General features: G+C 34.3%; 1 protein-coding gene across 1 annotated transcript in view; it reads right to left on the bottom strand.

Moving 5' to 3' along the window:
• Positions 1–14,800, bottom strand: part of Smp_211180 (alpha(1,3)fucosyltransferase,putative) — a gene marked incomplete at both ends in the record, with an annotated part of 36,036 nt that overhangs the window by 17,530 nt on the left and 3,706 nt on the right. Inside the window, 4 exons of the mRNA XM_018791162.1 lie at positions 6,572–6,923; positions 9,436–9,584; positions 11,320–11,574; positions 14,456–14,692. Coding sequence (XP_018645676.1) covers positions 6,572–6,923; positions 9,436–9,584; positions 11,320–11,574; positions 14,456–14,692 — 993 coding nt within the window. The remainder of the gene's footprint in view (positions 1–6,571; positions 6,924–9,435; positions 9,585–11,319; positions 11,575–14,455; positions 14,693–14,800) is intronic.

The raw sequence follows: 14,800 nt of genomic DNA, 5'->3' as shown, positions 1-14,800 counted from the left end.
ACAATACAAAATGAATTTAAACTTAACCTCATTGCACAAGCAAGTGGCTATCAGGACTCAGTAGCTGAGTGGATAACGTGATGGCGTTTGAAGAGAATAGTACTGAGTTCGAGTTCCAGAGTAAACATCAACTGTGGGATACAGGCACATTCAGCTGGCGAGTCCCAAATAGGACGAAATGCGCGTCCTAGACTCCACAACTAGCCACTATCCATCTTTGCTTACAAATCCAAACAATTTTTCATTGTTTAAAAGTTATGTAACCAGTCAGTTAAATTATTAGGGTTTATTTATGTAGGGACATCCGAATTTTACCGGCGAAAATGTAGTTTATGGACGACCTTTGAACGAATCTGAAGTGACCTTGGGAAATGTTAGCCAATCAGTAAACAGTCAGCACAGAGTAAAAATATATCATACAAAACCAAAGAATTAGAGTGGGTACACTTCTTTTATATGGTCCAAAAACTTGTCAAGGTTAGAAAAATATTCAAAGGTTCCAAAATCGTAATGCATAAGGTAGAGGGACTCATCCATATGGCTCCATAATAGTTGGTCTCCGGAACCATGATAAGATCACAAAAACCCTCTCAGCCTCGACCACATAGCTTCAATATTGTTTGTGTGTACTCCGGTTGTGTAGGTTTATCATTTTTATTATGGATATGTCCCTACAATACTCATACCACTGAGCAGCCGAAGCTCCAGTAACATCTGCGGTTATTGAAGCCAATGTTACTGGTGCTTTTATCATACAGTTCACAGCAATTATTATAATATGCCTTAGTCTCAATCTGGATCGATTGATAAAGGTTCCTATTCTAGCAAACGTCTTCCTTCAACATATATTACAACAAAGGGCAACATCACGGTAGTCTGCACAAGGTCTATAAGTCATTTAATTACCGCGATTACAAATACAAGAACTTCTTAGTAGTCTCATTTGTTGTAGCCGCTTAACTGTCGCATCTTCTCTAAAATCCTCTGTGGACCGATGGTACATGAGCACCAGGTACTGAAATCGGCGCCGTGATCTTGAAATACCTCAAACGCTTCTGATTGGCTCGTCCATAAATTATAGTCTCGCCATTTTCCCTTGTTTAAACCCATAAACTTTTGGAAACTTAAAAATATCCCAAGTATAGTCATTTAGATGTTTTTTTTAATATTTTTATATCCGTAAAAATAAAATTCAATCTATAGACTTTACAAAGAACAAAACTGGAAATCGTTCATGTTCACATCACAACTCCATCACATAATATCTTCATGAGATATTCACTGGTCAATGTCGAATGTTCTTCTATCATTTTTAATTCATTTGTGAATTGGTCGATGTAGTTACAGGATTTTGTTGTTTCAATTTAGAAAACCAAATAGCTGCAGAGAAATCTTTTTGATTTCCTATAAAATTGAAAAAAACAAAAGATCGGAAGATACCATTATAAACTTAATGATTTAACTTACTTGAAATGCAATAAATATCAACTTTTTCATAGTTGAAATCATGAGTCAATTGAAGCCACCACCACCATGGAAAACCTGGAAGCACTGGACGGCCGTTTCGTTTCAACCAAGTCTGTTGTAGAGATATCAACTCACTGAAGACAATTGGTAAACGGTTGCTCAAAATCGTGGATTGGTTGAAGTTAGACATTAACACCGTTGGATGCCGGCTCAGTGACCTATCGGTTGAGTGCTCTGGCGCGAGACTGGTAGATCGGGGGTTCGAATCTCGCGAGTGCGGGATTGTGGATGCGCACTGCTGAGGAGTTTCATAATAGGACAAGACGGCCGTCCAATGATTTCAGGTTTTCGATGGTGGTCTAGCTTCAATTGACTCATGATTTCAACTATGAAAAATACTGAAATCTCCACAAAACACCTTCTGATCTACAAATATCAAATTTTTTAGCTCCCCCCCCCAAAGCAAACATGTATGGATAAGAGGTAGTGTATTGTTACTAATCTGAAATTGCTTCCACTACTCATTTTTACACTAATAATTATACCAGTACAATATATTGAAGAAGGCTGTAGATTATTGTATGGTTAAGTCGTTATAAGTAAGTCGTTATAGGTAAAGAATTAACAAAATGTTGATTATTCAAGTATTAAAATTACTAGCGGAAGTCATAATCACTGAGTTATGAGTTTCATATGAGAAACAATTTTCCAATCATATTTTTCATTATTTATCAAAATTCAGTAAACTTTAGAACCTAAGTGTTGTGACTTTATAAAAAAGCCGCCGTCGATTTGTTAAGACTATAAAAGAATAGACCGTATGCCAATTCGTTATGATTTTATGTCCGGCTATTTATCACGTGATTTACCCACCAATCGGAATACGATTTGTCGAATCTTAACACTATGCCAAATCAATGACGTCCAACCAGTATGAGTAGTCTAGCGTCCTTATTGGTCCCTTGTCCGTCTAGCCCTTCCAATTGAGTCCAAAAACACCAATTGCAGCTTCTACTGTGTGAATCATTCATTTCAAGAATACTCGGTTTATATACCAGACAAACACACCTCAGCACACCATAAAATAGAAAATAATATTTGTGCAAGATCAAGCCAAATGTGGCTGAGAACGTGGGAGACAGTAATCAATAAACTGAATATAATTTAGGGATAGTAAGTCGTATAATAATAAATTAAGGCCAAAAATGAAGCTTATAATAAGATGAATATAGATATACACAATCTAGCTACTCAATAGTTAAACAATAAGAATATGTATAGAATAATCGTCCACTAATAGGTCCCGGAAGTTCCCCGTACTTACGTCTTCATTAGGATATAACATTAAGGTGTCTGCAACATAAAAGAATCTCTTTAGTATGGTAGGTAACAGAGTATGTTTTCACGCACAAGAGGGTATCTAAATCTCCTTAATTCAGAAAAAAGTGGAAGTGATTCTCATTGTTGTATGGCTACTTTTAAGCATCCCATAAGTACAAAGTCTTCAAACATATTAGTATCATTATACTGTGCATCATTTTTAAGGCTCCGAACATACTCATTCTTTACTAATTTTGCGTTCAAATGTTTAATATTTAAAATATAGAACATTGCTGAATGCACTGTGGAATTCAGTTTAATCCCGAAGTTCTGTGGACACCTAATTCCAACATCATAACCAGTTTTCCGTAGTTGTCTTGACTGATTGATCAGACTTAGCCTCTGATATATCATGAAGATTATTTTTCAGATTTCGTTATACCTCTTATGACAGAGAGTTTTAGACTATGTTGAGAAGTCACTGAAAAAACATCCATAATCCAGTGTAATAAACGCTAACGGAAAGATGGTCTTCATTATTTCATTTACATCATATTTACATAGTCAGTCCTTTACTATTATGTGATAGCCTGTGTTTAGTTTTCATATAAATATTTGGCTTGTAGAATACCTTACTATATGAAAATGGAACAGTTTTCTGAACATTGAACAAATGACGAATGTTATTTGATTGAACTTCAATCAAAATAAGGTGCTGTTGACTCAATCATACTCAAAATACATAAACTCACTTCTCATATCAGTCTAGTTTTACTCTTTATTTCAGCTTTCCCTTGTTGATATTTTTTTTTCACATTTCAAATACATCTTTAACGACATAGTTGGCACAATTTCTGCATTTGTACATAATGGATATTTTACACTTGACAATATTTACGATGCATCGCAACAATATTGATACAATGAATGAACCTAAGTTCGACATTCATTGAATGTCAGATAACATCGGACACCTGTTTCATCTTATTAAAGGACTAGACAGTACTAGATATCATCAATCCCAAGTGGAACCTAATCCATGAAGGTATAAGTAAACGGAAAGTGAAATGTTTGCTTATATGCTTATTGGATGTTAAAACAAGGTTTAATTCAATGGGCAAATATGATAATTGTAGTTTATGATAATAGTACCAACAATGTACTTTGTTTCCTCAATAAGTAATATTCGACAAGCCTGGTTATAATAAACAACATGACATTATAGATAGATCTACAAATCGACGAATTTTTCTTAAACTAAGTAATCGATATGACTGAATAACCAATTCTATTTTTTATATGCTGTCTTTTTCAATAAACATGCTTCTCAGTCTTTACATATCGCATTTCATAGACTCATATGTAGTGTATGCTACTTATGTCTGTCGACATAAGTAGTATGAGGAATGCATGGTAGCAGAATGCTATGAAGGTTAATTTGAAGAAAACAGAAACAGAAATATAAAGGAATTGTAAACTGAAAGAATCATACAAAATATGAAGGACAAATGATGGAAACTTGTAAATCAAGTATTCAGTGTATGGTACTCATATTTTATCAAAAGGTTCTGTAATTTAATATTGGATTATAATTGATTGTCCCTGTGTGTTGGCGTTCATTATGCATGTTATAGTTAGCACACTTACTATGTAATTTTGATGGTTTTTAATGTTTATTTTAAATTCTGCATATCCAGGTTATGGACTTAGTTTCTAAGTTGAAAATATTACATCAAATAGTTATTGATCCTATTACTACTATGATACCTGCCTGTTTACTATCGATCTGTTTTTTTTTTACCTATTGTGTTCAGTTATGCAATCGACTTCATTGTTATTATTAACTCATAAATTACCTTGGACTGATTTGATATTTTCGTATATCCGTATAAATTATCCTCATGGTAGAGTTCTTAATCGTTGGTCGGATAATTAGGCCGAGTGTATCTCATGATCAAGTATCATGTTTTAGGCATCGTAGAATTGTCAATTCAACTCTGATTTCTCGTTATAGCAAATAGTCGTAGCATTTTTTTTTGTAAATAAAACGATTAGAACAACATATATAAGTGAATAAATATTGGTTCTCAATTAAATCATTAGGTTTAACGGTTGACAATTCTACGATCCCCAAAAACATGATACTTGATTATGAGATACACTCGGCCTAAATATTCGACCAACGATCAAGAACCAAAGTGTATAAACACTAAAGTAAGAAGCAATGAAAGTGTTGGGTCAATAGTGAAGTATAATTGTGTAGCTGGATGTTTGTGTTAGATAATTATCTAATCATAGATTATTTTAATCAAACATATCACTGTGAGGGTTTTCTGAACTATGTAATGAATTCGAAACATTGAATTAGAGGCTACACAAACATTACACAGGTACTGTTTTAACTCTTAAATAAATACATTCTAAACCACATTCATTTGAAACAATAACAATCTTAAAATACTTAATCAAATAATCTAAGGGTTAAAAGTGAAAAACATAATTCGATGATAAAGATTATCTTACCCCAGTTATTAGAGCTTTGACATAGTTTCGAATATAATGTAAACCTAGGACTTTGGTAGTATGCAAAAATGTACAAGAAAACAACACACCTCGAAACTTTTTGATTTCAAATGTAATTTTACAAATAGATATACACTGTAGGAGACTGGAGAAACAAATTGATTCTGTTAGTTTTCAACATTAGAAAGGATATAAGCTTTTTTTTACAGTAAACTGGTAATGCGAATAAGATAACTAGTTACAATGCCGAATATTTAAATACCAAGTTGTTTTATAACTAACTGAACAAGGCATCCAAAATTTTTTCCGTTGCAGTGATGAACCAGATATGATACAATGACTAAACCTCTAAATGAAGTCTACATAAGTCACTTAAATCAAGAAATAACTAAGTAACCATATGCTCACTAGTAACTGACTTCGAGAGGTGAATCCAGGAGTTCTATTGAGAAGCAGTGACCAGTGGAGTTCAAACCACGTCTGTTGTGAGATATCAACTCACTGAAGACAATTGGTAAACGGTTGCTTAACTTCGTGGATTGGTTGAAGTTAGACAATAACACCATCGGATGCCGGCTCAGTGACCTATCGGTTGAGTGCTCTGGTGCGAGATTGGTAGGTCTTGTGTTCGAATCTCGCGAGGCGAGGTCGTGGATGCGCACTGCTGAGGAGTCCCACAATAGGACGAAATGACCGTCCAGTGCTTCCAGGTTTTTCATGGTGGTCTAGCTTCAACTGACTCACGCTTTCAACTATGAAAATATGTAATCTTTAACTATTTTTTTCTATACAAACATCTTAAATTTTAATTGAGAAGTAGTTGTTTATAAAACCAATAATATTTAGAGTATGGACAGATTTTCACTTTAACATTAGATGGTAGTCGAATCATACTACATTTAACATAATATGAGGTTGATATTATCAAGAAGACCTTATTTACAAAATGGTTTTTGTTTAGTCCTTTTCAGTTTTCGACAGTTATATTCACTCTGACTTGCTTTCTATTGCCAGGCTCAGTACAAAAATTCTGTATAGATATATTGCCATTCTGGGAGAAGTCTTTGTTTCTGAGGAAGGTTTTATATTCAATGATCAAAAGTCTACTTAGCTAGGTTTCTTCCAATGAATCTGCCTGGAAGAGAAAAAGCAAACCAATGTTACTACTCCTGAATTATTTTACAAACTTCCAATAATGATTTTCAAAAAAAGAGGCTGTATTGAGATGTCAAGAATAACTTAATAATGAATAACATTTCACCTCGTCACCTTCTCCAAAAATATGCATACCTTTCCATTTTAGCCTCCTTCCATGACAACTCCTGTCAAACCATGAATTAACATCAATATACCAAGACGGTTTGAGATTTGGCAAAGCATTAGCCAACAAACAAAAATCACATTCTGGTCGTTCAGGGAATAATAATACTTTCCATTTATTTTGCCAAATGAAATATTCATTAAATGCTGTATGATTATTGTCCAGATAATGTAAATATTTAGCTAATTGTCTTGGACTAGAAAATTGATCAACATGTATAAAAGAATTTGGTGGTGCTACACTTTTATACTCTTCAATTGATGCACCCATTACGACTGGTATAACATCATTCCTTAAAAATAAAATAAAAAATCCAAATGAAATAATTTAATGAATGAATGTAGTAGCAAAGTGATAATAAACATATAAACACTATTTCCAAAAACACTATTCCAAGTTTGAATTTATTGACGTCAGATGTTAGTAGTATAGGGTTGTGGAGATCGTCGAATTCTCTCGAAGTATCGAACCGATTTATGTTGAACGACCAATAATTGAAGTTGAACTTGTACACTACTGAATCTCAGCTTGGCAGTCTGGTGATAAAGCATTCTCACGCGAGATCGAAGGTTCTGTGTTAGATCCGTGGTTGCAAGGTCGTGAATTCTCACTGCTGAGGAGTCCCACGCTAAGACAGAATGGTTATTCAGTGCTTCCAGGTTTTTAATAATTTTCTAATTTAAATCAGTTTTTAATCTCAGTAAGGTAGTTTCTCATTAGTTGCAAGTAACGTCTACATATGAAATTTCCATCCAACTGAAAGAATGATGTTTAAAATTAGTATGGGCAGACAATGAAATATATTTCATATATTTGCTTCGAAGCCGGTACCCTTTGGTATGGTAGGAGAAAAGAAATAGTATATCTAGAGATTATACTACAAATATGATGGTCAATGTCTTGTTATCAATACTTTCCTAAGCATTTCTCGGTAATGGTAATGTATGCCTAATTCAAAGTAAGGACCGAAAACATTCTGAAAAGCAACTATAACTACAAATTGAGCAGTAATGAGTTAAAGAGTGTAGATCTAGATGATACGTATGAATTATTTTGTGGAGTTTTAACCTCGTAATGACTCAAGCAAACAACGCTAGGACTAGCTTGAAAAATACATGGGTACTTTTAGTTTAATATATAGCACTAATCCATAGGCATATTAAATATTGGTTTGTGCTGAGTAAAAGAAAATATTTCTGTTGTGTTAAGTTTATGAAGTGTCAGAAATTGACATTTAAAAACCAACCAGTATTGCCAAAAATCAGTTAAAATGGTCCAAATGTACTCACATTATCTTCCTCCAAATAATAAATATTTTAACAGTTGAATTCAGGAATCGATCTAAGCTAGACCACCATTGAAAACCTGAAAGCACTAGATGGCTATTTCGTCCTAGTATGAGAGTACTCAGCAGTGCACATTCATGATTCCGCACTCAGAACTCGGACCCATGACAATCGGTCTCGTGCACGAACACCTCACCTCTAGACCACTGAGCCGGCATTTAACAGTGTTAATGTCTAACTTCAATCGATCCATGATCTTGCACGACACTTCATTCAATCTTTCCAGGTTTTTAATGGTGGTCTAGTCTAGATCCATCAGTGAATTAATCTGTTAATATAGTACAATCTCTACAAATAGCTGCAGAATTTACAGAATCATATATTATGCTTGTCTATTATATGTCTCCACAGAACAATGCTGGAGAATACACTAGACTGTTACGTAATTAATCGGAAATATTAAACCAGAAAAATATATTTACAACAATAAATTCAAAGATCTCATGTTTAAAAAGATTGAGAGATTCTCTTGTTGAAAAATATTTGTATAATACTTGAAAATTATTAATTTTTAATGCAGTGGCTTCGTGGAGGCTTTTGAGTTTGATAGTTAACATCACGATATTATGCCAATTAAAAAACTGTTGAAAGCCAGGAAGAACTGGCTACTTGTTTCATGGCAGCGTTATTTAAATCATCGGTATGCATCCAAGACCCCGCCCCCAAATGCTTTGGTACGACCGAGAGAGGGGAAAGTCCGCTCTCCCTCTCCAAATGCTCTCACATGGCCACGCGTATATAGCCTCTGCCAGGGAAGTCCTACTCACTGCTTTCTCGTGACATTACTGTTGTTTACGAAATTGAGAGGAAGAAAAGCGATTGTCCGGCGCTTTAACCGGGTTGGTGGACACGGAAAGTCCACCTAGGGGAGTTGGAAAACCCTGATTCCGAACCAATGGTGCACATGGGCTCCACTATCCTGAGGGAACAAACAGCGTATGAATCAATCGTTGGTCACCGTCTACCATGGGACTTCATCTCCTTACGATGCTGCACTGCCTTGTGGATCAGATCTTTCGGTCAAAGGCTCCGAATGTGGCCCCCTAAGAAAACCACCTGTTTCAGTTTGGGTACCCGGGCAGTACCACTGCTCTCACACAAATCAAATGAGATTTGTATAGCGCATATATATTTGGTGCCCTTTTGTACCAATATTTATGTGTTTAAATAAAATAATAAATAAATAAATCCAAAACCCTCAGAGCCATCAAGTCTCATGGAAAGCACTTAAACTTTAAATTACCAAGTTAACATCTAATAGTTTACACATCTAGCACTAATCGATTCACGATATTATTCAACCATCTTCTAACCTCATTAGTGGAAACAGCCTCACATTCAGCACATCTGAACTCCACTACTCTATTTAAATCAGTGATTTCACCGATCATTTCAATTATACAGAATGGATTAAACTGCTTAAAAGTATGTATATGAAGTAAAGAGAAAAAAACTTACATTAGAGCATTTTTAAAAAATTTTTCAGTAATATAATCTTGACAAAGAGAATTTTCAAAACTTAAATAGAACTTATATTGTTCTTTTAACATTTTATGACATTTTGAATCTTGGCATTCTCGTTGGCTACATTTACCGTATACATCAACCTTTAATAATAAATAAGTAGGTAATAAGAGAAATGGATGAAGTAATCAAGAAATGTTACCATTAAAACAAAAATATTGAAACATATTATTGTCCAAATATATTCAGGATTGTGGGGTTAGTGAAATATCACTGAGCCTTAGGCAAATCTTCCGGCAGTTGGGTCACTGTATATCGAACAGATCATTGATCCCTATCCAAGTCAAGGACAACCAAAGCTCATCAGTTAATCGTACATCATGAACTCACTCGTATGGTGTGGTCAAACTTTCGGTTGAAGCTACTTTAACTAATATATTTCTGTAATAACGTCCTTTGTGTTGTACAGCCTTCAAAGCATCCATAATACCTTGATAGGATAAAGGGATAATCCACGTTAGGTGCTGACCGCGAGATGTGATTTCGACATTAGTTGTTGGTCACCCCATTACCGTCTAACTCGAGAAGGCCACTAACCATACAGCATAGATCCTATAAGTCAGTGATCTACAGGATAAATGAGTTACTTAAATTTGTTTCGATTTTATTATCGAAAAATAACTTTATCATGTTAATAAAATCAAGATATAAGAGTATTGATAGCTTTTAGTATTCTGTAAAAATAGATGAGAGAAATGGCTTTCAAAACATCCATTACTGATATAAGGACGGGATTTCGATTTTGAAAATGATAGTTCAGGTTGACAGTCCTTGGGATCAATCGTTTTATGAGTCAGATAGTTTAATTACTTACTATTACATAGCACATTTAAAAGCATTCTACATAGTTGATTCATTTCCAGATGATATCGAGGAATCACTTAAAATGGGATATTCTTGCATGAAATTATTGTAGAAATGATGATATTGTGAGAAATTGATTACGTTGTCAGTTGTCGGCATCTTCATGGATGTTTCATGCCGGATTCACTACGACATATCTGTCGATTTTAATTTGATATGAATAATATACTTTGGAAAGTTTCCTAGATAATTGCCTGTATCGTAGATATATGCCGTTTAAACTCACCATCTGCATTGTAAGTTTCATAATATTATGAAACATAGTTGTTGTCTTCAATGGTTATTTTAAGATTCTCATTAAAAAATAAAACAATGAATTGGCTGAATTCATTCATTGTTTGAATCTTCCCATTGATGTTTAGGATTGCAACTGGTCAGTCTCTAATAACGCGATGGCGTTTGAAGCGAAAGGTACTGGGTTCGAGTCTCAGAGTAAACATCAACTCTGAGATGCAGGTAAATCCATCTGATGAGTCTCAAATAGAACGAAACGCGCGTCAAACTGGATTCCACTGCTAGCCACTATCCATCTTTGCTTACCATACTTGTGAATTTAGCCTATATTGAGGCAATACGCACAGTATGCACATATGCCAATTAGAGACTGACCAGTTGCGGTCCTAAATTATCAATGGGAAGATTCAAACAACCAAGTGAATTTCATACCTTAAATCCTTCATTTGCAAATTATCCATCAACTGTCACTTACAAACTTCATCTTTCCTTCAATTATATTGTTATTACAGTTACTTCATGTTTATTTCCCTGTTCTCTTCAATTCGATCTTCTCAACCTTCTACTGCCAGGCATTCTACTTCTAATTGGTATTACATACTACTTATATCTGTCGATATAAGTAGCATACATCACAAAACTACTAGTTTTACGTAATATGATAATAAAGAAAGTATCAGCTTTTACAAGATCATTTTTAAAAGAATTAAAGACACTTACAGTGATATATTTCGATAATTCATAGGCGTATAAATTTCTTGGACTATCCGGATGACAATTACTTACAATCCATGCTACAGTTTTCTTCTTTAATGCAGATATATTTCGTGGTTTAAAGAAATTATCAGTACTAATACTACTACGACTACTATCATCATTATTATTAAGCTTTTGATGATATTCAAGATTTTCTATAACTTTTCCATATGGTAAGTGTATGGTTGAATCAAGTCTATATGTAGCGGTGAAATTAATCTGAAAATAAAAGAAAATAACCAGTATTTATTGATTATTATTATTATTACGATGATGATGATGATGATGATGATGATGATGATGATGATGATGATGATGATGATGATGATGATGACGATGATGATGATGATGATGATGATGATGATGATGATGATGATGATGATGATGATGACGATGATGATGATGATGATGATGATGATGATGATGATGATGAATACGAAGACCGGATCAGACAACAACAACGACAAAATGAATTTTATCTTAAATTATACGTAAATTGTCAAATATTAGTTCAATCGACTGTAGGTTTCTAAGGAATATTAAGACTCGAATAGTATTCTATGTTCAATATGGTATGAAAGTGAACTCTTAATAAAATATTATTTCAATGAATAACTCAATTATGATTTGTATAAATCATAATTGATTATTGATTCGATATTTTAGATAGATAGAATTGCTATACTGTTTTTAATAAAAATCATTAAACCAATTCATTTGATATTGTTTGTTGAAATCTTTCTTTTGATGTTGAGAACTGCAGTTGATCAATCAATTATTGGCATATGTGCATACTGTGCGTATTGCCTCGATACTACCTTAAGTCACAAGCAATATTGGTTGAGGTTAGACATTAACACCATCGGATGCCGGCCAGCTCAGTGGTCTATCGGTTAAGTGCTCCGGTGCGAGACTGGTAGGTCCTGGGTTCGAATCTCGCGAGGCGGGATCGTGGATGTGCACTGCTGAGGAGTCCCACAATAGGATGAAACGACCGTCCAGTGCTTCCAGGTTTTCCATGGTGGTCTTACTTTAATTGACTCATGATCTTAACTATATAATATAAGCAAAGATGGATAGTAGCTAGTAGTGGGATTTAGGACGCACATCTCGTTCTATTTGGAATTCATCAGCTGGATGTACCTACATCCCATAGTTGATGTTCACTCTGTGCCTCGAATCCAGTACTGTTCGCTCTAAACATCACCAAGTTATCTACTTAGCTACTGAGTCTTGATAGCCTTTTACTAGTGAACCTCAACTCTGAGATATATGTACATGCAGATGACGAGTCCTAAATAAGACGAAACATACATCCTATATTTCACTACTAACCACTATCATCCATCTTTGTTCATTAAACGAATGTTTAAGGTATTAAAAATTACTATTCATATAATCATATGATATTTTCAATTGATTCAATGTAACCATAATACTCAACCAAAATTGAACATTTTAGATGTAATAAACATCATATTAAGTCCAAAGTAAATATGAGTACAAAGTCCAATGTTTACTTAAGTCATAAAAACCTACAATGTTTTAATGTTACAAGATTTAGAATTGATAGAACAGATTAGTTTTTGGGGTTTGCTTTTTGTCACTTAATGTATTGATGGAGTTTTGTTCTCTGAACTGGATGGTTAGGTTGTACACTTATTATATGATTCATCTTTGAATTGTAATACATCACATTATTATTCAATGTATTTACATTAAATGAAATTACATTAATCTAATGAATTAAACCTTTGAGATTAAAATAGAATGGAAAACCTGAAAGCACTGGACGGCCGTTTCGCCTTATTATGGGACTCGTCAACAGTGCGCATCCACGATCCCGCACTCGCGAGATTCGAACCCAGGACCTACCAGTCTCGCACCAGAGCACTCAACCGATAGACCACTGAGCTGGCTGGCATCCGATGGTGTTAATTTCTAACTTCAACTGATCCACGAAATTGAGCAACCGTTCACCAATTGTCTTCAGTGAGTTGATATCTCACAACAGACGTGGTTTGAACTCCACTGGTCACTGCTTCTCAATAGAACTCCTGGATTTACTTCTCGAAGTCAGTCACTAGTGAGCATATGATTATAATCAGAAGGGGGTTTTGGGAAGATTTAGTATTTTCATGGTTGACTCACGCTTTCAACTATGAAAATACTAAATCTCCACAAAACCCCTTCTTATAATAATAAAATAGAATGATCATTTATATGTATAGTAGATCAATTTCATTTATTGTATCAGTGATACAAACTGTTTCAAAGATCTAATATGCAGGCAAGAAAAATAGGGTTAAACTATAATCTATGAGTGAACCGATGAGATTTAAAATAGTAGGTCTTAGATTTCTGGAAAACCTGGAATCAATGGACTGCCCTTTCGTCCTAGTGTGGAACTTATCAGCCGTGCGCATCCACTATCTCGCACGCGAGATTCGAACCAAGGACTTCTAGTCTCTCGCATGACCACTAAGGCGGCATTCGACGGTGTTAATGTTTAGTTTCAATCAGTCCATGATATTTATTTAATCGACTAATGGATTTAACTACTAAATTGCTACAATCTCTACAAAAACCCTCAATCTAGATTATGTATATCTATATTCTTATTATAAGCCTAATTTTGACCTATAGACTATTTATGATACGATTTACTGTTCTTAAGTTACGTTCAGTTTATTGATTACAGTCTCCCACATTCACAGCCTTTTTTGACTAGATCTTGTACAAATATTACTCCCTATTTTGTGTTTTGATGTGGTCTGTTTAGCTGGTATATAAACCAAGGATGTTTGAGATAAGTGATTCGCATACTGAGAGTTGTTGTTGGCGTTTTGGACTAAACAAAGAACCAAATAAGGACTCTAGGCTGGTCATGTCAGTCGAACGTCATTGGTTTGGCACAGTACTAACACTGTATAAATCGTATTTCGATTGGAGAATAACTCACCTGATGATTAGCCGGACTTAGAGTCATAACAAATACTTCTTCAATTAGTTCTATTCTAATTGTTATAAACCATTTCAAATTATGAAATATACAGTAGAATAATATATAATACTGTAAAATACTCATATATATACTTACTTTTTCACCTAATAGTTTATTTAAACGACTATGTGGAGGCGCTTCATAATGATATGCTAGCCAAGCTTGATTTTGATGATTTTTAACTTTTGGAAAGTTACCATTGGTAATAATAACCATTTCAGCATAATATGAACGCCATTTTGTCTTGTGAAGTACACAATTCGATACTAAACAACCTCGAAGGTCAGTATTGATAGGAACTGTTGTTTTCCCATAAATAACAATTTCTTTAATCTAAATAAAATATTAGTTAGAAACAATGGGATATATGTTTAGTAAAATAATTATGTAAACAACATTTGTAAAGCAAAGATGAATAGTGGCTAGCAGTGGAATCCAGGA

The sequence above is a fragment of the Schistosoma mansoni genome, assembly GCF_000237925.1.
Source record: "Schistosoma mansoni, WGS project CABG00000000 data, chromosome 4 unplaced supercontig 0032, strain Puerto Rico, whole genome shotgun sequence".
Lineage (NCBI taxonomy): Eukaryota > Metazoa > Platyhelminthes > Trematoda > Strigeidida > Schistosomatidae > Schistosoma > Schistosoma mansoni.
This window is presented reverse-complemented; position numbering and strand designations above follow the sequence as displayed.